General features: G+C 37.5%; 3 protein-coding genes across 3 annotated transcripts; 1 reads left to right on the top strand and 2 right to left on the bottom strand.

The window, feature by feature from the left end:
• Positions 1–9002: 9002 nt before the first annotated feature.
• Positions 9003–10667, bottom strand: LOC148863452 (stress-induced protein KIN2-like). Its single transcript, XM_088979572.1, has 3 exons — positions 10524–10667; positions 10355–10423; positions 9003–9282 (listed from the first exon to the last, which is right to left on the bottom strand). The coding sequence occupies exons 1-3, from the start codon at positions 10581–10583 to the stop codon at positions 9208–9210; spliced, it is 204 nt and encodes a 67-aa protein (XP_088835698.1). The 5' UTR covers positions 10584–10667; the 3' UTR covers positions 9003–9207.
• Positions 10668–14551: 3884 nt separating this feature from the next.
• Positions 14552–15241, bottom strand: LOC148863451 (uncharacterized). The gene is made up of 3 exons (XM_088979571.1): positions 15096–15241; positions 14935–15003; positions 14552–14828 (listed from the first exon to the last, which is right to left on the bottom strand). Exons 1-3 carry the CDS (start codon positions 15153–15155, stop codon positions 14754–14756), a joined length of 204 nt encoding a protein of 67 aa, XP_088835697.1. The 5' UTR covers positions 15156–15241; the 3' UTR covers positions 14552–14753.
• A 3622-nt stretch (positions 15242–18863) lies between these two features.
• LOC148863450 (proline dehydrogenase 2, mitochondrial-like) lies at positions 18864–21700 on the top strand. The gene is made up of 4 exons (XM_088979730.1): positions 18864–19606; positions 20390–21035; positions 21151–21391; positions 21503–21700. The coding sequence occupies exons 1-4, from the start codon at positions 19058–19060 to the stop codon at positions 21561–21563; spliced, it is 1497 nt and encodes a 498-aa protein (XP_088835856.1). The 5' UTR covers positions 18864–19057; the 3' UTR covers positions 21564–21700.
• Positions 21701–22049: the final 349 nt, after the last annotated feature.

Below are 22049 nucleotides of genomic sequence, written 5' to 3'. Positions count from 1 at the left end.
TAACCTCTTGGCATGATTCCTTGGCAGATTGGGCAGCATTGGCTGCTTTGTCCATCAACCCATCCTTCTTGACCTGTTTGGCAGGGACAGGGTCATCAAAATCAAACCCATCACTATCATCATTAATCAACTATATAGCAGATGTGATCCTAAAGAAAATGAGAAGATTATCATCCATCATGCATCCTTCAGGAAAAGGCAAACGCTTACCTGAGCTTGGCCCGTGGCCTCACCAGCTTGGTAGCTGAGGTTTTGAGATGCGTCAGACATCTATGTTTTCTCCTTCCTTTTGGCTTAATTCCTGGGCAACGGTAGACACCAAGTTAGCTATTTCCTTCGACGATGCAAAACCAAGCAAATGGCAGGAGGCTTTATAGGTTGTACTTCCAGGCCCTTTGATGGACACGTGTCATGAATAGCTATCAAACCATGACAAGTGGCACTGTCTTAAACATCTAGCAGAAGTTTCAGCCTTTTTTTGACAAGTGGCCCTTTGTTATAAAAACTCTTACAATGCAGCGTTCAATTGTTGTTCCAAATTTCAAGGGGAATTTGACAAGTTTCTCTTTGTTTGTTTGTATCTTCCACAAACGAGATAAAATGTTAAAGGTTGGGAGAATGACCGTTCAGTACACCCTAAGAATTTTTAGTTTTATAGTACAGTTGGGTAGGTTACAGCTCAAAATTGATGCGATATTGATGTTTTAGGGTAGGGGTGTTTGTCATTTGTGAATTGTATAAGGTTATAGTAGAATTAAGAATTATGCAGTGTGGTGCAGTATATTTTTCCGGTTTCTTATACTTGGACCCCCAGATCGAATCAGGAAGTTTGTCAATTGTCATGGGGCTGTCGACGCAATAAAAAAAGTCTAATTAAATTGTATGAATGCATGTATACATATACATACACATACTATGTATAAGATGAGAGTTATTAATTTTAGGGTAGATCTTTTAAACTATTCCTATTGTTCACAAAATTGACGAACTATACCCTTATTGTTTATATATTGTCTTAAAGTACCTTTAATTTTTTGACAATTGTCTAAAACTCTTATTACTGTTAACTTTCCGTCGCATTCCATTCATATGTGATATCACGTGAGTGATAATTATTTTAAAATTTCTAAAATATCCTCATTGTTCACTGCTGTTGGAAGTTGCAATGGTGGCGGTGATATTGGTATTGTTGTTGCAAGCTACAGCGCCATTACAACTTTCGAACGACAAAAGTTTGACGATCACACAACACTGATCAATACCCACCCATTCACTGCAACAGATCTGAACACCGGTTTGGATTTCCAACGCCTTGGGAAAATTAAAATCTTCCGTGCTTATCTTTTTTTTCTCCTTTGATTTTCGTTTATACGGACGGATTCAAGGACCTTTGTCCTTCGAGTTTGAAGGTCGGCCATGACTAGCGAGGAGCGAGGGCAGGAACCAAAGCAAGAATGCCTTTACAATACAAAGTTAGTACAGAGCAAGAATGTCTTTACAAGATTTGGCTTCTGCCAACCAGTTCAGAAAGTACATGTTTTGGCTTTATCCTGCGAATCTGGTTCAATCTCACCAGGAAAAACGAAGCCATCATCTCCACCCTGAGATCAAGCATCGAATAGATTCTATTGCACAACAAAACAGAGCAACGTAATTTAGAGATGCAAGGAGTGCTGTTGTTCTTTTGTATCACCGTGAAATGGCAAAAGATTCCATTTGAAAAAAATACAGGGTACTGTGATAAGAAATTAAATCACACACCATTTTGGGTTCTGAAGGAGGGTCGGGGAAGGATAGGGTGCTAGAGAGGGCAGCTTACTCCTGAACCTGGGTGGCATCAAAGCACACAACCCCACAAGGCCAACACCACACGAAATGGCATGGTGTAGAACCCAGTGGTAGCAATCAAACAAAGCACCTGAACAAGAAAGTGGCTCATGGGTCTCTACAAATGTTTGTATTCTTCCATGATTCCAATAGCTACTTCGTTGTTGGCCGTATTGAAAACTAATGAATTCAATAGAATGGTTGATTGATTTATCACTGATCATCAGGGGTTTAAATAAAAGTTACAGGATAACTCTATCGGTTAGGATAGAGATCAAAGGATAGCTCTATCTAACATAAAGTTTGAGATATACAACAACTCTATGAGGATAATCCTGATCTAACTGGATTACAAGTGATAACTCATGCAAGAGTCACATAAATATTAGAAAGGGAGAACTTGTCATGTAAGGTAGTGAAGCGCCGAACATGAAGGGGTTTGGTGAAGATATCAACTATCTGATCAATTGTGTTGAGAAAACGGATCTGTGACGTTGAACCTTATCCCGAATAAAATGAAAGCCTAGCTCAACATGTTTGCTGCAGGAGTGATGAATGGGATTGGAGGCTAGGTAAGTAGCAACGATGTTGTCACACCACATGACTGAAGAGGATGTAGGTGAGAGGCCCATTTCACGAATGAGCATTTGCATCCAAATGACCTCAGCTGCAAGGATGGCAAGGGACCTATATTCCGCTTCCCTACTTGATCTGGAGATGGTGGAGTGCTTCTTGGAGGACTAGGAGATAAGATTAGGCCCATTCTCCTTCTCTATCAGCCCACTCTCCTGCGGATTCCCTAGACATCTCTTTTACACAATCCAACACTGCTGCTCCCACTACACCATCAGGTTCAGTTGCCTCTCCAGCTTCGGCTTTGGCTCCTACTCATGGTATGTAGACCAGATCCAAATAACATCTAGAGGAGAAGATACACTAGTTGATGAAGGAGGGTGAGGTAGGCGATGAGACTTTCCACATGTACAAGAAGAGTAGAAAATTGAAGTGGACTTGGAGTTGATCGGTAAGTTGTGCTACTGGAGAATTTGTTGTACAACGTGTTTATGAGGATGCAAAAGATGCCTGTGCCAGCCATCAACAGTAGTACGTACCCCCAATAAGGCCACAAGTTCCTTATTCAAGCAACTAGATGGAGAAACAGAGAGCTGATAGGGGCCATCCTTAGTCAGTCCTGAAAGGAGAGGAGTCCCCCAAATTTTGTCCTTCACAATAAAACCATAATCATCAAACTCAAAAATAATATCATTATCGCGGAAAACCTGATGAACGGATAATAGGTTTTTTGTGATAACAGGCACATGAAGAACATTATTTAAATGCAATATACGAGAAGGGGTGTGAAGTGAAGTATGACTAATATGTTTGATGTCCAAACCAGTCTCGTTACCCACATCTAATTTGTTAGTGCCACTGTAATCATACTGAATAGAGAGACTGCTGAGATTTGTTGTAAGGTGATTTGTGGCACTGATGTTTGGGTACCAGTTGCCATTAGAGGAACTAGATGTGTTAGCAACAACAAGATCATTAGACTAAGAGGTATTACCATAGGCTTGAAAACTGAGATCAAAATGGTGAAAGTAGGAAAGAGCAGAGTAGCTGAACTTGCCACAGACCTGGCAAGTCACCTTTGGTTGAGACTGGGTGGTACCATTGTTACAACCCTTACCTCGGCCACGCGAAGGTGGGTTGTTGCTACGACTGCCATGATAGGAGTTGGGTGATCGAACGTCAAGTTTGTAGACTGCTACATTGGTAGAGAGCTGCATGTTAGAGATAGCAGAATGTTGGCAGTTGAGCCTGAGTTTGAACTAAAGTAGAAGGCTGTGAAGTTCCTTGAGAGATAAGGGGTCATGTTTGGTGGTAATGGCTGTGACCAACGGGTCGTAATCTGGCCCCAAACCTCCCGTGGTATAGAGAATTATGTCATCTGAGAAGAGCCTGAGTTCGAACCTTTGTGGAGGTGATGAAGGTCATTCTTTAGTTGCATGATCTTGGCTTGAGAGGGAGAATTATATACTCGAGTCAGAGTTGTCCAAGCCTTGTGTGAAGTACGACAACCGACGACTTGAGCCAACGCACCTTCTGTTAAAGTCGGAAGCAACCAGTTGAGCAGCAACTTTTCCTGGATCTGCCAAGAGGTGAATGCGAGATTCACAGTTTTGATACTGAAGATATCTGTTGTATCATTGGTGTACTGTGAAAGACATTTGTTTGAGCCATAGAGATAGCCGAACAAGTAGAGACCTTCAAGCATGGATTAATATTGAGCTTTCCACAATAAATAATTGTGTTTGTCTAATTTGATGGAAATGAGATTGGCAAGATTGTCGAAGGGTGAAGGAAAAGGGGGGGAGAAAGAAGATGGGTTGTCGGCCATGGATCTGATACCAAGTGAAAACTAATGGATTCAATAGAATGGTTGATTGATTTATCACTGATCATTAGGGGTTTAAATACAAGTTACATGATAACTCTATCGGTTAGGATAGAGATCAAAGGATAACTTTATTTGAGATAGAGTTTGATATATACATTAACTCCATGAGGATAATCCTGATCTAACTAGATTACAAGAGATAACTCATGCAAGAGTCACATAAATACTGGGAACTCTAACAACCATAGATTGCTGTTATACATGACGTGGTATCCTCGTCGTGAAGTGAGACTTCAAAATCGAATTCGTGAACCAAACCTTGAAACCACCTTGGATTCAGATATTCTACTTCTATGAACCAAACCATCCTCCGTATTCGATCATTTGTCTAGACTTAATGGCCATGCCTGTTATTCTTGAATAGACGAAGGTCGTACGAAGGTCTATTGCCAACTAGTTCAGAGTGCACATGTTTTCACTTTATCTTGGTGAAAATGAACCAGATCTAATTCTCGATCATCACTTGTCTCACTTTCACTTCTAGCTCTGCGTTCTTGTGGTTGTGTAGTCGTCTCAACATCGGTTTCATCCTCCAATCGGGTGTCCGACGTCTGAGACAATTTACCATCATTGTCCACCACAACCATAGATGTCTATTGAGACAGGAATTGGAGATGAAGTCCACAACAGAGTAGGCTAGGTTATGGTATCCGACAACCATGACTTCAGTGCTGATGATGCTGTGAACTGGAGATGAAGTCCATAGTAGAGGGAGTCCACTTTTGGTCGGAAAATATCGCTGCCACCATGATATGATTTTGGGTTTATTTTTTCATCAATTGGGTTTTATTTTGAAAATTTGATGAATAGTGAAGGGCAAATTCAATATTTCATTTTTCCCGTTAGTGTTTACCGGCGTGTCAATTGCCAGAAAACTTAAGGATAGCTTAAGACAATAAGTAAACAATAAGGGTACAGTTTGTCAATTTCGTGAACAATATAGATAGTTTAAGAGATTTACCCTTAATTTTATTATTTATTTCAAAGATGATGAAATAGACTTGTATTGATTTAGAAAATCAGAAGTTCAAGTCTCATCTATCAAATCAGGTATTGACTTGCACCTCTATTTATGATCCCCTAGATCTTATCAATTTTGGATTAGGGTTAATAATTGGATTGGAATTCAATGTGGCTAGATTTTATCCTAATTGGACTCAATTAGAGCCTTCTTTTCATTGCACTTGTCAGCACAAATGGCAACGGGATTCTCAAAATCCACAAGATTCTGTGTAAAGCAAGTTCCTTCCTCGGTGGTATGTCAATGCATGGAATATGTGCATCAATCCCAGAAAGGCCAATTAGCTGTGTCTAAGTGAGTATGAAGTTGATGCTCATATGGGAGGAGTCTCATATCTTCACAATGTCATATGGGTACAAGAGTCTCTTAATGAAGTTAGTGTTGCTTCCCCTTTGATACTTCAGTTAAGATCTTTCATATTAGTTAGATTCACTTTGTTTATATCTTTTTTTTTTTTATTGTCTAAGAACCAACCAAGTTTCTCTGAACTGTTTGTTAAATGTAAAGACCGAGATTCTATGTGAAGGAAGGTTTTAAAAACCAGACTAGACATGGAACCATTTTGGCCATCAGTTCCTGGGTCAAATGGTCCGATCACCCAGTTTGAACGGACAGGGTTGGCCACTGTTGTCCAGGTTGACGGTTTGACTGCTCAGATCAGTGAGTCCCTAACCAAGTCAATAGTTTTTTGCCCAATAATGATTTTAGGGTGAAACAAAACTGATTGCCTAGACGGTTCCCAAGCAACTGGTCTGGTCTGGTTTTCAAAACCATGTTATGTGGTGTGACATGATGTACCATGTGCTGATTCCAATTGAAAGGGGTTCTATATTTCTTCAATGACAGTACATTTTAAGGCCAACCATCCTATATGAAGCAGAGTTGGGTAGTTAAAGAAGTAACATATCCAATATCCAAAAATTGCATATGGCAGAATTTTGAATTCTCAAATGGATGAGTGGTAAAACTAGAAATGACAATGTGGAATAAAGTCCTATGAATGAACTTGGGAGAAACTCTAATAGATGATAAAACAAGAAAAAGTAGACTAAGATGGTTTGATCTCATGCCAAAAACACAATATACAACACTTTAGAAAAGTGATATGTTACAAGTTGAAGGGGATAAAAGATCTAGGGGCAGACTGAAAAGGACTTGGGTGGAAATTGTAAGAAATGATTTATGTGCTCATAATTTAACAATGGCTATACCACTAAACAGAATACAATGGTGAAATAGGATTCATGTCATCAAGGGCATACTAGGGATAATCAAGTGACCATATTTTTTTAAGGCTCTGTTTGGAAGGAGTACAAATACAAATAAGTAGAGTGCAAACTCTTGTATTTTGTATTATTTTATATATATATGTACTATACATATTTGCCTTTATACTCTTTCCAAACTGAGCCTAAACAAACGAGAATGAAAGTACAATTAAAAGTTTATTGATAAATTATTCTTAATTTGATCACTTCTTAAGAACTTGAATACAGTAAAAATACATTCTTCGTGTAGAGTGCTTTGTCCAAATAACTGACATACCAGAAACTTTACAATATGTCAGTTTTGTTATGAACGTGTTTAAGTTAAGGCTCAGTTTGGAAGTAGTAAAAATACAAATATGTAGGAGCAAAACCCTGTATTTTGTATTATTTTTTTATGTACTTGCAGTGTACATATTTCTATTTATACTATTTCCAAACCAAACCTAAGGCTCTGTTTGGAAGGAGTGCAAATACAAATATGTAGAGTGAAAAACCTTATTCTGTATGTATTTACACTATACATATTGTTAATCATTTAGGCTATGTTTGGTTGCAATGCAAATAAATTTGCACTCATGCAAAACCATGGCAGTGCAAATGATCTGAGTATAAATTCTGACCTATTTTTGTTTCAAATTTTATTTTATTTTGTTTGATTGCAATACAAATGAAGCAAATTAAGACATCAAATAGAATAAAGTAAAATCCAAAACAAAATTAAATAAGAATTTGCATGTTTTACATTTGCACTTCCTTGCATTTGTACTAATGCAAATAAAATTGCAATGCAATCAAACACAGCCTAAATTCTAACATCTTACAAAAGAAAATTTACGAGTGTGTTGCATGCTTTGAAAGGAGGGAAGCCTGGAGAATTAGTGGAATTATATTATTTAAAGAACTGAAAGCTTGGATATCTCAATTGATCCATATACTTATAAAAGCTGTTTGGTACTTTGGTTTGCCTTTTACATGATGATAGAGTGGTTTAGAGAGAGGAAATAAGATGTGGGTTTCTTCCTCTGAGTTCACATTTTAGAGGTATTCCAATTAATTGGATGAAATGGTTGTTAAGTAACTGATCACATGTATTTTGATAGGATGCAATGGAAATGCAATTATGGAAAATATTGTTGAATTGTGCCTTTGAAGTTTAAGTCTTGTTTATGCCTCGCTCCATGACCCGGCCCGACTTTTGTGGAAAAGAACCCGACAGGGAAATTTCGCTGAGGTTTGTGCTAGGGGTATGAGTGATGCTGAGGCTGAACCAACCTCTTTTACTGTTTATGAGTTTGACCCATATATATATGTTAGGTTGTTAGGTTTTCTCTTATATGCATCTCATTGTATTTGCTTTTGGATCGAAAAAATTTGTGTAAGAGCTTCGGGTGTATTGGGGTTTAGTCTGTATGATAGGTTGCTCAACCCTGTACTCTCTATTAGACGATTACCATCTTTAGTAGATTTTTGATAATCCATCACCCATTTAGAGTACATTTGGGCTGTGTAGTGGGAATATTTCTCAATGATGACAGCATCAATTCTGATATTATTATTGAGAGATGTTTTTAATACACTACGAGGATGTAATTAGACGACGGTGGAGATGTGAATTCCTGTAAATATAGACTAAAGACATGTGCGTAGTAGTTGACATGGTTAATCGATATCCTTTAGGCGTAGGTTTCACGTGCACCCCGTTTCATCCCCACTTTTGATTTGAGTTCACATTTGTGTGCCATAGAGCGTGTTCCGAAAAAGTCCCACGTGTACATCTCAGCATATTGAGAGATGTTCCTAGTACACAGTTGGGATGTATGGACGCTTTTGAGGGCGTTCTGTGGGTGGCAGATGTGAATTCCTCTGATTCCCTTGTAAAATGTATCATGTAATACCAAAAATAATGCTTTGTCAATCATGATTATGTAGGCCTCATATATGGCCACTGGAAACAACTCAAGCAAGGGAATGTAGATGTGAGATTTTGTTGACTATTGAAAACAAGGTTTTTAAATATGGACCCAACAAGGAACCATTTTGGGGTCTGATTCTTAGGTCAAATGGTTTGACTGTTTGGACTGAATGAATGGACTGTTTTGATAAAAAAATAAAAATAATAAAAATAATAGCCAAAAACTGTTGTGTGAGTTGATGATTCCATTGCTTGAGTCAATGGTTCACTAATTAAATCAACAGTTATTTGTCAAAAAAATGATTTTAGGGTGAAATGGTGACTAATTCCTGGTTTTTCTGGTCGGATCATCCGGTTTTGAAAATACTGCTGAAAGGTAAAATCAATGATAAAAATCTTGCATGGGATTTTCCTACGTTTTCCTTCAAACCAAACATAGTATTAGCAAACACTCAAAAAAACACTTAAACTCAAGTTTTGTTTCCCATGGCCCGAAGCTCAAAAAGTAAAAGCTTATCCAAACGGTGTAAAGAACTTTGATATAAGTGTAACTACAAGTTTATATCCATGAGAAAACATTCTTCTTTGCTTTAGAAGGCTTACAAAATCATAACTAGCTCTCCAAGAAGAGCATCGACGGAAATTAAAATTGGATAAAAGCGAATAAAAGCAAACCCCACCACCATATGGAATATTGGTGGTCAAAAAATTGCTACCTTCATTTGTTCATACCAGTTGCATCTTTAACAGCATCTACAGCTCCCTGTGCCTTGGCCTTCAATTGCTCACCAACCTACATGTTTTAAAACGCTAATTCTCAGATCAAATAAAAAATCATTGTAAACTACAGTGTGCTGTTTGGAATTGCACCTTACACACTGTCATATTAGTATATAACCAAAAAGAGCACAAAGTGCAATGTGAAATACCTCAGGAATTGTCACTTACAAGGTTTTTCCAGACAACCCAGATTATGATGCAATGCTGTAGAAAGCCTCTAAAATAACATTTTTACAAGTTTTTTTCCTTTATTTTATTTTTATTTAAACTTCATTTTCCAGACAACCCAGATTATGATGAACTTGGATCTGCTACCCACATGTACCACAAGACAACTATGCCTGTGCATGGAACATCTCCCATCAAAGGCAATGTTCTTGATGCACGGTTGAGTGTCTTATGAGTAGCATATCCTAATTTCTTTTGGGATGTTGGTGATGTGGTCCGGACTCCGGAGTCACTTATGATGCACCTGATCTCATCCATCAATCTCGACTCTTCAAGTAGGGGTGTTAATTGGATCGGATTTGGTCCAATCTGGTCCAGTCCAATATGAATTCATTACAGATGAATCAGGTCCAAACCAATCTAATGAATACTCTGGACCATTTTGAACCAGTTCAATTCAATATCTGGACCATTCAATCTGTTCAAATTGGTTTAAATTTAAATCGGGTCCAATCCAAACCTGGTCAATTGACACTTCTATTCTTATCTTCTATTAATGGACTGGATATTGATTCAATCCAACCCAATCCAATATAAATCTAATTGATTATGGGCGGGCTAGGCCAATCCAATCCAATAAATATTTTGGACCATTAAGTCTTGATTGGTCCGATTCAATATGTTTTATTGGTTCATCCAATCCGTCTAAATTGATTTTGATTTGGATGGATCCAACCCAAAAATAGATCCATTGACACCATTGACACCCCTATGTTCAACCAGCCCTTTGGGTTAAAATCACTGTGCGGTTTTTGGGTTATGGGCCGAGTGATCATCATCTGGGTAGGTCCAGTAAGAATGTGTATCTAACAAAAATTTCCCCCCTTTAACTCAGTTATCAGTTAGCCGATGTAAACCTCTTGGCATGACTCCTTGGCGGATTGGGCAGCATTGGATGCCTTATCCATCAGATCATCCTTCTTGACCTGTTAAGCGAGAACCATGGAACCAATCGCAAACATCATTAATCAATTGTATATAAAAAACATCACCATAAAAAGAAAAATGAGAAGACCAGTCTTTCACCTGAGCTTGGCCCTTGGCCTCACCAGCTTGATAACTGAGGTTTTGGGAATTGTCAGCCATCTTTTGTTTTCTGCTTTTGGCTTCTGAAGAAGCAAAATGAAACTTCAAATTAGCTCTCTCCTTTGATGATTCAAACCCAAGCAATGGCAGAAGGCTTTATAGTTTTTATCTCAAGCCCTTGGATTGACATGTGTTGTGGATGCGACATGAAATTTTGACAAGTGGCACTGTTTTGAAGAGGCAGCAGGAGTTCCAGCCTTCTGACGAGGGACTACTAGACAAGTAGTCAATTCAACCCTAAAATATCACTCCAGATCTACTACCCACAAATTGTTCTTACATTTCTACCCACAAAGCATCACTACCGTATATTAGAAACATCTCTTAATAAATGATAAGGGAGATTTCCTCATGTACAGCTTTTGGGTAGCAGATCCGATAATTCTCTGAAGGGGTATTTGCCAGCGTAATTTTGTTTTTTACAACAAAAACAACTATCGTAGCGGAAAAAAAAAGCAATTGTTGGGGCCGATTAATATTGATAAAAATCAATGTGATAGAATGTTACAAACAGGATTAATCTTCATTCAATAATCAGATAGTTTAATCTGCACAATTGCAACAGGCATTCAAGGCCAGAGATTTAGATGTGGATATCATAGATGATGGACTGGAAGAACTAAAATATAGCATAATCATCATCATCATTTAAGTCTTGTTCTAACTATATAGGATTGTTTACATGAATCTATTTTGTGATTCCAGTACGATATTCATTGTTAAATTATATAGGGTTGTTTACACGAATCCTATTTTGTGATTCCATCCAAGTCCTTTTTCAGTCTATTCCTAATTCTTCTAACCCATAGTTTCAATATTTTGATAGTCTCATAGTCTTAAACCTTCAAAACATTGTAATTGGCAAAAGAAGTTCCATTTTTTTATCTCATTCTATTTATTAAAAGGGCTGTTATCCAATATTCACCTACGCTATTGGGGCCATTTTTTTCACAAATTGGTCGATCTCAGACTTGAACCTGCATTCTCATGTTTATTCCATCAATTGGGTTTTCAATTTTAGCCTTGTACCTAGTTTGTTTGACAGAAGTGATGGATAGTCTATTTGAACTTTGATTTCTCTAACCATCAAATCTATCTAGTGGTACAACTTAATTGGGCTTGGTTTGGGCTTTGCACCCCTTGTGGTATCTTTGTTCTGATTTTATATTGTAATTGGACAAATTATTTAATCCAATTGAATATTGAGGTTGACAATCTGCAAGATGGGGCTTACAAACTGAAATACAGGATTTGTTAATAATTTATGGATTTTATAGTACTAGTAAACGTGTATGTGCATTTGTATGTGGCAGTATTTCTAAGACAAAACTATTTATAATTTATGGTCATTTCTTATAATTCATTTATCCAAAAATTAATTAAGGTATTAAGTGGGATGAATAGTAATAATTCATGGTTCCAACACCTGGGCAGTTTTTGAACGGTTATAAGTGGGCAGTTTCTGAAGTGAGAGCAGAGGACATATATGCCCTCTTTATATCCATTGTATGCTTAGACAAAAGGGTAAAAAACATCCAATGAAAATTCTAGAAAGGAGTGGCATTCACTCTTTATAGGTAGTATACATTGCTTGTGGTATCTAAAGCATGGTATTTGGCATAGGAGCTACCTAATGCCTATTGCCTAACTTAAGGTTATGTTTGGTTTGAAGGAAAAGGTAGGGAAAGACAGGGAAACCAATACAAGGGTTGTAAAGGTTTCCCTAGAAAATGTAGGGAAAGGGAAAGGTTTCCCTACCTCTCCCTTCCTTTCCCTATATTTTCCTTCAAACCAAACACAGCCTAAATGAATGGCGTTAGAGGGAAAAGTGTCATTAGATGTTGAATACAAGGCCAATGTAGATACCTTAAGCTGTGTTTGGGTTGATAGAAAGTGAGAGAAAGAGAAAGTTAGAAGGAAAGTTCTTAAGGCTGTGTTTGGTTGCAGTGCGAATTTATTTGCACTAGTACAAATGAATGGGAGTGCAAATGTAAAAAAAAAAAAAATGCAAATACTTGGATTTTACTTTTTTCTGTTTTATGTCTTAATTTACTTATTGCAATCAAACAATATAAGTTAAATTTTGAAACAAAAGTAGGTCAGGATTTACATTCAAATCATTTGCATTGCCATAATTGCAACCAAACTAGTCTTGATTGGCCTTGATGGAATAATGTTGGATATGAAGGCTTGAAATAAATCTCAAAATATTTTGAGGATGTAATGATTTAACCTCAATTAGCAGTCATGGTTACCAAAACCATGGTCTCACTTGATCATTGAGTCACTTAAGTGGTTTGAACTGCAGCCCATTAGGGTCCATGCTAGCACAACACATTGCAAAACTTCCTCTCCCCCTTTCTAACGGCCATTTTCATCTTTAGGGGGCCTTAAATGACTTAAATGCCCCTCAACTGCTATGGACAAGTGAACAACTAGTTTTAGGGGTGCATTTTGGTATTTTATCATTAGGGCCGTCTAAATCGAGACCGGAACTGCTCCTCACACTTGACTAGACCTGTTCATGGGCCGGGCCGGGCTTTTACTATTCATTAAAAGAAATATGTTAGGCCCAAGCCCGAGCCCGGCCCGACCAATGGGCCTACAACTTGGGCCCGATCCCGGCCCTAATAAAAAAGCCCGAAGCCCGAATCCCAACCTAATAAAAAATTAGAATTTTTCCCTATTCAATAATCAATATAAATCAGAATTTATTTACATTAAAAAAATATATAAATTCAAAATTTATTTATATTAAAAAAAATATATAAAGAAGGAAAAGATGATGTGGAGAAGAAGAATTTGGTTGGAAAAAGAAGGGAAAGAGATAAAAAAAATAGGGGTATTCAACTAGGTTTTCTAGGTTTATTTATAGGTCGGGCCGAACCGGGCTCGAGCCAAGCTATTTTGACAAATCCTGAGCCCAGCTAGAATTTATTGCGGGCCTATATACCTGTTCAAGCCCGTCCGGGGATTGGGCCGGGCCACCCGACCCATGAACAGGCCTACACCTGACGCCTCACAGGTGCCTCACACGCACATCCTATCATGCATTGGGAACATCTCCCATACTTATTGGTTATTATTCACGGGAGATGTTCCCAATGCATGGTGGATGTGCCTGTGAGGAGCAGATCCCAAATCCTCAAAATGCTCCCAACAAATGCAAACACCTGAGGGTGTGAGCATTTTTGTATTTAATCATTAGGTGCCCTCTAAATTCTCAGAATTCCCCCAACAGCTATAAACAATTAGTTTTGAGGGGCATTTTGGTCAAGTGATAAAGAAACTTCTATAAAAATTTCAAAAAGGAGATGAAACTGGAAGGTCCAATAACTGTACAAAATTTTTAAAATTATTATAAAATTTGGTTTTCAATTTTATTCATAAATTATAATCCAAATCATTTGTGATTTTTTTTCCAATTCCATTGTATTTTATTTTCAATTTTATTATACTATTTCGTTCAAATTCCGTTATGTTTTTTTTTTTTTAATTTCATTTTATTATTTCATATATGAACAATTATATACATTAAAATTCATATAGAATAAAGTTTTAAAATTTTTTCAATTTATTATTTATATTATTATTTTTTTCAAATATTTTGTTATTTTCTCTTTCAAAGTTTCTTCATAAAAAAAATCATGCCGGCCTCACGCCTCAGCACGAGCCATGCGGATAACATGACAAAACTTGGCTGTACCAGCCTGGCCCAGCCCCCATTGCAGTTCTATCAAAGAGTAATGAATCAAATGAACACCCTTATGCAATTTCGGATTGGTTGAATGTATCGTGGCAAGAATTTATTGTGAAATCAAAATAATGTTTGGGAGATTGGCGGCCGTCGATCTCAATTCTCAAGGCCATCTCTCCAATAACTGATTCAATTTGCTTTTTAACTTTCCTGAGAACTAGATCCAGGAATTGGGGTTAACCTGAATTGTGGATCGAAGGCACATAAAACGTTGTGTTGAATGTTTTAATGATGCCCATTAATTATATCAGCAAAAGGAGATGGTGCTAATCAAGATTAAACAAATTCAACCCATGAGAGAAATGATCTCTCTGTTTTTTTTTTTTTTCCTTAAACAATAACCAGCTCTTATTCAAGAGGAGAATCCAAAGCAACAAATTAAAAAAAAAAGGGACCCATGAGCCAATAACTTTTCACTTGTTCATCCCGGTGGCTTCCTTCACAGCATCAGCGGCCCCTTGTGCCTTGGCCATCATTTGCTGACCACCCTATACAATCAAAATTTATACTATTATATTATAAATTAAAAGAATATTGTTTGGATTAACATTTTTAGAACTGGAATTTCTTAATTGGGAAATGAATAGCTAGAACCTCTTGGTATGATTCCTTGGCTGATTGATAGGCATTGCTTGCCTTCTCCATCATCTGATCTGTCTTGGCCTGCAATAAGCAGAAAACTCTCATACATATATATATATATATTAAATTGATCGATTTTATCATATATAGAAGAAACATTAATGTTCCATCACCTGAACTTGGCCCTTAGCTTCACCTGCATGGAAGCTCGCTTTCTGAGAATTGTCAGCCATCTTTTTTCTCTTTTGGCCTTCCTGAAAGCTCACAGTTAGCACATATATTATTCTAAACAGGCTTGTCGTAATTGACGAAGAAACTGAGCAATGGCGAGGAAATTTAATTATAATCTCGGTCATGAAGCCCTTGGACGACACGTGCCATGTAGTTTTGTCTTGTACATACAAATGTGACTTTTGTTTGCCCCTAGAAGCTCGTTCAATTCAAATACTTCAGGATTTTGACTTTTAGAGGGAAAATGTCTGTCAATGAGATTTTGGTTCTTATTGAACAGGGATACTTATATTGTATTTTTAGATTAATGTAGGGTTTATAGAAAATTTATTTTTTCTAGGTATAACTTATTTAGGCAAGTGACATCCATCTCACAGGTGGGTAGGTAATTTTTTCCACCTGAAAGGAAAGTTGTTAATACTTAGATGTGATAAAATTACCCTTCTAACAATAATTTTTTATGATTAAAATGATCATTGTCTTATTTATCTGAAAAAAAAAAAACATATAGATTAGTATAAATAGTTTGTCTAACAATGAAACCTTTAAGGTTGAACCGAATTCATTCAATCTTTAGGCTACATGCCCATGGGCCCTTGTAGATATAGTTCTTGGGCCTTAATCGAAGATAAGCACTCTTGAGTCTTTACTTCTTTTGGTTTTTGAATATAAAACCTATTACCTATGAAAAGCGAGCAAACGAGAGTATGGCATTCCTTCGATGCAAATGGGGTGGAAAGTTAAGTTCTAGTTTTCAAAAGGACAAAATTTAGCTGATATATTTCAATGTGACTAATTTAATTGAAATATTTCAATGTACATATTTACATTTGCACTCTTCTCAAATTGAACCTTTGGAAGGAGTACAAATATGAATATATAGAGTGCAAAGTCTTGTATTTTATTTTATTTGAAATGTATTTTTACCGTACATATTAGTATTTGTATTCTTTCCAAACCGAGCCTGCAAAAAAGGGGTGGAAAACAAAGGTCTAGCTAGTTGTAAAAAAGTGAAAGTTTAGCTGAAATGATGTGAAAAATTTTCTACGCCTTTTAAGTTGAAAAAAATAAGGCATTTATTATTTTGTTGAGCCAAACTGAAAACTTTTTAACTTTTAGGTGCACTGCAATTTCTTTGCAGATTCTGATTTATATGTGTAATTTGTGCTGTTTTTGGTTTGAAAGAAAAGGTAGAAAACTATAGGTGGGGAAACAGGAAACTTACCTTTCCCTTCCTTTCCTTACCTTTATTTTTAAATCGAACATAGCCTTAAGCTTTTGCTTCTTGGTTTGCATTGCAGATGAGGTAAAATAAAACCCGAATAAAAAATTTTACCAGAATTTGCATTCTTCTCATGCATTTGTACAAATACAAATGAAGTTGCATTGCAAACAAATGGTTTGTAAATTACTTATTTGGTCATTCTCCATTGCTTCATAAATTAAAGAGGCTTATCTTTTTTGTTTTTCCATTTTTTTTAGTTCAAAGGATTAGGAGAAGACATAGCCCATATGTTTTAATCTCTTGGGTTCAATGAGTTAATCTTTCTTTTCTTTTCCTTCTCCTTAGTTAAATGAAGTTTAAGTGTTGGGTCTTTTGTCTAAGGGAATAGAAAATAACTTATCACATTTCCGCCCCACAAACGCCCCACAGCACATTCCACCGTGTATTGTGAACATCTCCCAATGATGACATTATTGGCATCATCAGTAGATGTTCACAATACACGGCGGAATGTGCTGTGGGACGGATATGTGAACTCCCTCTAAGGCTATATTTGGTTTGAAGGAAAAGGAAGGAAAACCACTAGAAACCAAACACAGACAAAATGATCTAAACATGCTTTTAAAGCCTCGACTTCTCTAGTTGCAGAAATGGTTCCATTTCTGCATTATCATAATCCATCTCTAACAGAGAATTTTTTTGGTATGCTTATTAACAATTCTAGAAAAGATGCTTGAAGAGAGAGGTAGTAAGTTTCAAGCAGGCTCGAGCTATGCCAGACTTGAGAAGCCTATATGAGGAATGAACTCATATTAGAAGTCAATAGTTAATCAAAGAAAGGAGATCAAATTAGGTCCCACAAGATTGTCCCCCACAACGTCCCACAGCACATTCACGCCGTGTATTAGAAACATCTCCCAATGATAATCCAAAAAATGATGATGTCATCATCAGGAGATGTTCTATGTGCAGTGGACATTGTTGGGGGCTGACTTGAACTCCAAAGGATCCTATATTTCAGTATGCATAGGTGGATGTGAGTCCAGTTTTTTGTTCTTGACTCTTGAGCTAAACTAAGATTAACCCAAATTTGAACTTAGCTTTGGGCTGAAAATTTTTGTCCTAGATAAAACCCGATTGGGTTGAACCAAGGTTTTTAAAACCGACCCGGTTGATAAATCGATTAGGGGTCCAGTTCCTGGGTCAAATGGTTCAACTGTTCAAATCGGACAATCAGGCCATTCAGACAAAAAATAAAAAAACGGTCAAAATCATTGAACGGTTCAAACAGTTTGACCGCCCGGGTCAGCAATTTGTTAATCAAATCAATGTTTTTTGGCAAAAATGCGGTTTTGGTGAAAAACGGAACCGATCACCTGACCAGTTCCCGGTTTTTCTGGTCAGACCGCCTGGTCCGGTCCGATTTTGAAAACCATGGGTTGAAATTTTGAGCCAGATCGGCCTAACTTACAGTCCTGGAAAGTTGTAAGAATGAAAAGCTATAGAAGTATAGAACAAGAGGCCAAAGGACGTTAAGAATGGGGGAATAACTTAATTTAGCTCAGGGCCTACCAGCCAATGCTCTCAACTTTTGAATTCTAACAGTACTATATGAACAGCTGGAAGTTTAACTCTCTCTTCTCTCTTTGAAGAGTTTCAACTTTCAACTCCAAATTTCTCATTAACCTTTTCCAGAAACAGAACAATTGAAGAAGAGAGTTCCAGTGTTTCACTCCGAGTTGTGCGCAGTAGAAGGTATGGAATTGGATGGCAGGTTAGCTGCAGCTCCAGTTAAATGTTTCAGTACTCCCTTAATTTTGGGGTGTTCACCAAATTAAATTGTATGTATGATTTTGCTTTTTTAAAACAGAAATGATTTTCACGTTATAAGTCATATACCAAACACAACCTTTACTACTAAACCTGTATGCTATAGTGTTCCTCATCAGTTGATTATTACCAGTACCACACCAAACAACTCTAGTGAGGCAATTGGTTGAAAATTGAAAACCCAAATCCGGACAGACCGGGAGAGTGGTCAAAGATCACACTGAGCAAGTGAGAGATTTGCTCAAACAACTTACCCATCCAGATCCCAGACTCTATCATTCATCATCTCTTACCCCGGCCTTCAGCTTCACCACCACCATTCATTCACCTAAACCCATGCTTTTAACTTATTCTTCCCATCATCCACCATCCACCCTTGTATATCGCATCTCAACACTTAACCAAAAAAGTGCAATGCCTTATCCGGTTAGTTGCCAGTTGCCTGTGACAAGGGGTGACGTGGCATATCTCTAGTTCCAACACGTGTAACGGGGCTGTCACTTTTAGCTCCTTTCAACGGTTGATAGTAAAGCCACGCTCCTTTCAACGTTATCCACCGTTGGAAGAGGAAATTTTCCATTACTCCCAGAGTAGTGTCGTCACCATGGAATCTCATCAGTGTAAAAGCCAAGGTGTTGGATTATCCGCAACTCTTGTACTATTCCTGTTAACGGCCCGGGCCTTTGTTAATTACCCCTTTCACCTCTCCAAAAATTACAAAGCTGCTCCTCTCAAGTCTCAACAAACGTCCATTTATATATCACGTTAATCTTCTTCCAAACTAACCAGAAAGAGCTGTTACAACTAAGAAGGTTCAAAACTGAAGACTGAAATCCAGTTCAATCTTTAATGGCTGCCCGAGCGTCCCCCAAGGTCCTCCAGAACCTCCCTTACATCGTCAGATCCTTGAATTCTTCATCTTCGTCTATCGTCACTGCCGTTCCTCCGTTGAGTTTACCGGAGAAAGCTGATGATGAAGCTGTTGTGGAACCGGTCGTCACCGCATCTTCCGACTCAGTTTTGAACCTCGACGAGGTTGACAAGTTGTTTTCATCGGTTTCTACTTTTCAGTTGCTGAGATCATCGTTGAACCTTCACATGGCTGCATTTGACCCATTTGTGAACTTGGGTGTGTGGGTAATGAAGTCTGGGCTGGTGGGGAATTCGATCTTCAAAGAGATCATATTGAGGACAGTGAAATACACGTTTTACCAACATTTCTGTGCTGGCGAGAACGTGGAGGAGGCTGGAAGGACGCTTCAGAGGCTTTGGGATGATGGGTTGAGGGGAATTTTGGATTATGGGTTGGAGGACGCAACTGATAACGAGTCGTGTGATCGGAATTTGGATGAATTTCTTAAGACCGTCGAGACTACCAAGTTGCTTCCACCATCTTCTGTAAGTTTTTTTTTTTTTTATCTTTCTTAATTTGTCTCAATTATTCTGTTTTATCGATTTTCAAGGATGAAATTTAGTTAATTAATCTACCTTTCTATCTTTTTGGGTTTCTGGTTAATTTCCGGATTGCTTCCACCTCCTTTGCTCCACCTTTCAATAATTCAAATTAATAATTTTTGCTTCTGGAAGTTACATAAATGGTATTTTCTGAATTTTGAAAAATAAATAATTATGAATATATGGTTGAATTTAAAGCTAAAGCAGGCTAGCTATGCAATATCATATTGTTGTTTTCTTTTGATTTTTCATTTTTGTAATCTTGTTCAATGCTGATATAATTTATAATCCTGTGGTATATATGCTATATATCAAACTTTACATTAGAATAAATAAAAGACCCATTTGAATTGACGATAAAACCAATATTTTGACACATGATCTCTTAGGTGGCTCCAACTATGTGGGTTATGTCAGCCCTTCCAGAATGGTGGTGAATTGGGAATCTTTCCCCCTTGCCGAACTGTACAATGGCATTATGAATTCTAAGGGAAACTGAACTCAAATTACCCCTTGTTGATTTTACCTGAAATGTCAATTTGACGTTTCTATACACGTTTTGTGTATAAACAACAATTATACATACCAAACACAATCTAAATTAGATCAGATAAATTGATGTTAAAACCACCAGCAGTACTAATAACGAGTTCTTGCATCATGATGCTTCCCAGTATCCTTATTAATTGTGAAACAGAAAACAAATCTATATTTTCATGCAAACAGGTTAGCTTTGCTTGTGTGAAGATCTCTGCTATTTGTCCAATTTCATTACTCAAGCGCGTAAGTGATATGCTGAGATGGGAACATAGAGACCCATCTTTCCATCTTCCATGGAAGCAAGAGACATTACCAGTTCTTTCTCATTCTAGCCCTTTCTATCACACCCTCAAAAGACCAGAACCTCTAACTACAACAGAGGAACGAGATCTCCAACTCGCCCACCAAAGACTAATGAAGCTATGCCAGAATTGCCTTGAAACCGATCTCCCATTGCTTGTTGATGCAGAGTACACATCAGTTCAACCTGCAATTGACTACCTAACCTACTGTGCTGCAATCAGTTTCAACAAAGATGAGAACCCAGTTATTTTTGGAACAATTCAAGCTTACCTAAAAGATTCAAAGCAAAGGTTGTTTCTGGCAACTGAAGCTGCAGAGAAGAGGAGAATTCCAATTGGTTTTAAATTGGTAAGAGGAGCCTATCTGTCTAGCGAAACCCAATTAGCATTTTCTCTGGGTTTTCCTTCTCCCATTCATGAGAGTATTCAGGAGACACATTTGTGCTACGACGATTGTGCTTCATTTATGCTTGAGAAAGTAGCTAGGGATTCAGCATCTGTTGTTCTTGCCACTCATAATTTTCAATCTGGTAAAAGTTCAATTTCCTAGCTAAAACAACTCGTACTTTGAGAACAAGTACTGTTATTACTACTAACTAGTACTAATTTCAAACACAAATACGATTTTGGTGAATTGATCAATAGGAAGTGTGGCAGCAAGAAAAGCACAAGCCTTGGGGATTGGAAAGGGAAATCAGAAGCTGCAATTTGCTCAGTTGAAGGGAATGGCTGAAGGACTTTCCTATGGTTTGAGGAATGCAGGATTCCAAGTAAGCAAATACTTGCCTTTTGGACCAGTGGAGAAGGTTATTCCATATCTTCTTAGAAGAGCTGAAGAGAATAGAGGCCTCTTATCCTCCTCAACCATGGACAGAAATTTGATGAGGTATGTGTCAACATTTATACATATTTTTTATTGCTTTTGTGGCTCACTGTTTGTTGGGTTTCTTTTCAAATTGAACTAATTTAGCCCCTTTTTTTATTTGTATGCATATAGGAATGAGCTAAAGAGGAGATTAAAAGCTGCAATTCGAGGAGGCCAAGTTGACAAAATATAATTTCTATTAGCCCCAAAGTTTGTCTCTCTTTTTCTTTTGGTTTTCTTATAAGAAGTGTAGATCAAAGTTAAGATTAGAGTATCTGTATTAACTACTAACTTACCAAAAATGAAATTGATGAAATCTCTTCTCTTGTACCCTTTTAGTCTGTTGTTCATGAGCTCTAAAGAATATGGGAAAGAAGCCAAACCATTTTCCTATATTTGGGATTTTAGGTAGGAGTGGCAAAGCGAGCGGCAGACAAGATCTTCCTTTTTTCTGGGTCTGGATTTGTTCCTTCTAGTTCATTTCCATCCTAGTTCCATCCCAGACCAGTTCAGGCAAACCATGACTCTCAGATCCCACTCAACACTTGCTGAAGCAGCAGGACCCACTAACCCATTTCTAGGCGGTTAGAAAGCAAAGAAAGTGAAAGCAATTTCTATCGGTCTAAGCAATTAGTCTCCATGGGCGGTAGGGTCCAACAATGTTTTCAAAACTGGACCG

Source organism: Nelumbo lutea, chromosome 3, assembly GCF_056320005.1.
Source record: "Nelumbo lutea isolate HS-2025 chromosome 3, American lotus-T2T, whole genome shotgun sequence".
Classification (NCBI taxonomy): Eukaryota; Viridiplantae; Streptophyta; class Magnoliopsida; order Proteales; family Nelumbonaceae; genus Nelumbo; species Nelumbo lutea.
This window is presented reverse-complemented; position numbering and strand designations above follow the sequence as displayed.

Bases quoted from the DNA above. Each gene is read 5' to 3' on its own strand.
- LOC148863450 (XM_088979730.1), top strand. From the start codon at position 19,058: ATGGCTGCCCGAGCGTCCCCCAAGGTCCTCCAGAACCTCCCTTACATC. The intron at 19,607-20,389 runs GTAAGTTTTTTT...TCATGCAAACAG, and splicing joins AGTTGCTTCCACCATCTTCT to GTTAGCTTTGCTTGTGTGAA. The intron at 21,036-21,150 runs GTAAAAGTTCAA...ATTGATCAATAG, and splicing joins CACTCATAATTTTCAATCTG to GAAGTGTGGCAGCAAGAAAA.
- LOC148863452 (XM_088979572.1), bottom strand. From the start codon at position 10,583: ATGGCTGACAATTCCCAAAACCTCAGTTATCAAGCTGGTGAGGCCAAG. The intron at 10,424-10,523 runs GTGAAAGACTGG...CTCGCTTAACAG, and splicing joins AGGCCAAGGGCCAAGCTCAG to GTCAAGAAGGATGATCTGAT. The intron at 9,283-10,354 runs GTTTACATCGGC...TAAAACATGTAG, and splicing joins CCAAGGAGTCATGCCAAGAG to GTTGGTGAGCAATTGAAGGC.
- LOC148863451 (XM_088979571.1), bottom strand. From the start codon at position 15,155: ATGGCTGACAATTCTCAGAAAGCGAGCTTCCATGCAGGTGAAGCTAAG. The intron at 15,004-15,095 runs GTGATGGAACAT...TGCTTATTGCAG, and splicing joins AAGCTAAGGGCCAAGTTCAG to GCCAAGACAGATCAGATGAT. The intron at 14,829-14,934 runs GTTCTAGCTATT...TTGATTGTATAG, and splicing joins CCAAGGAATCATACCAAGAG to GGTGGTCAGCAAATGATGGC.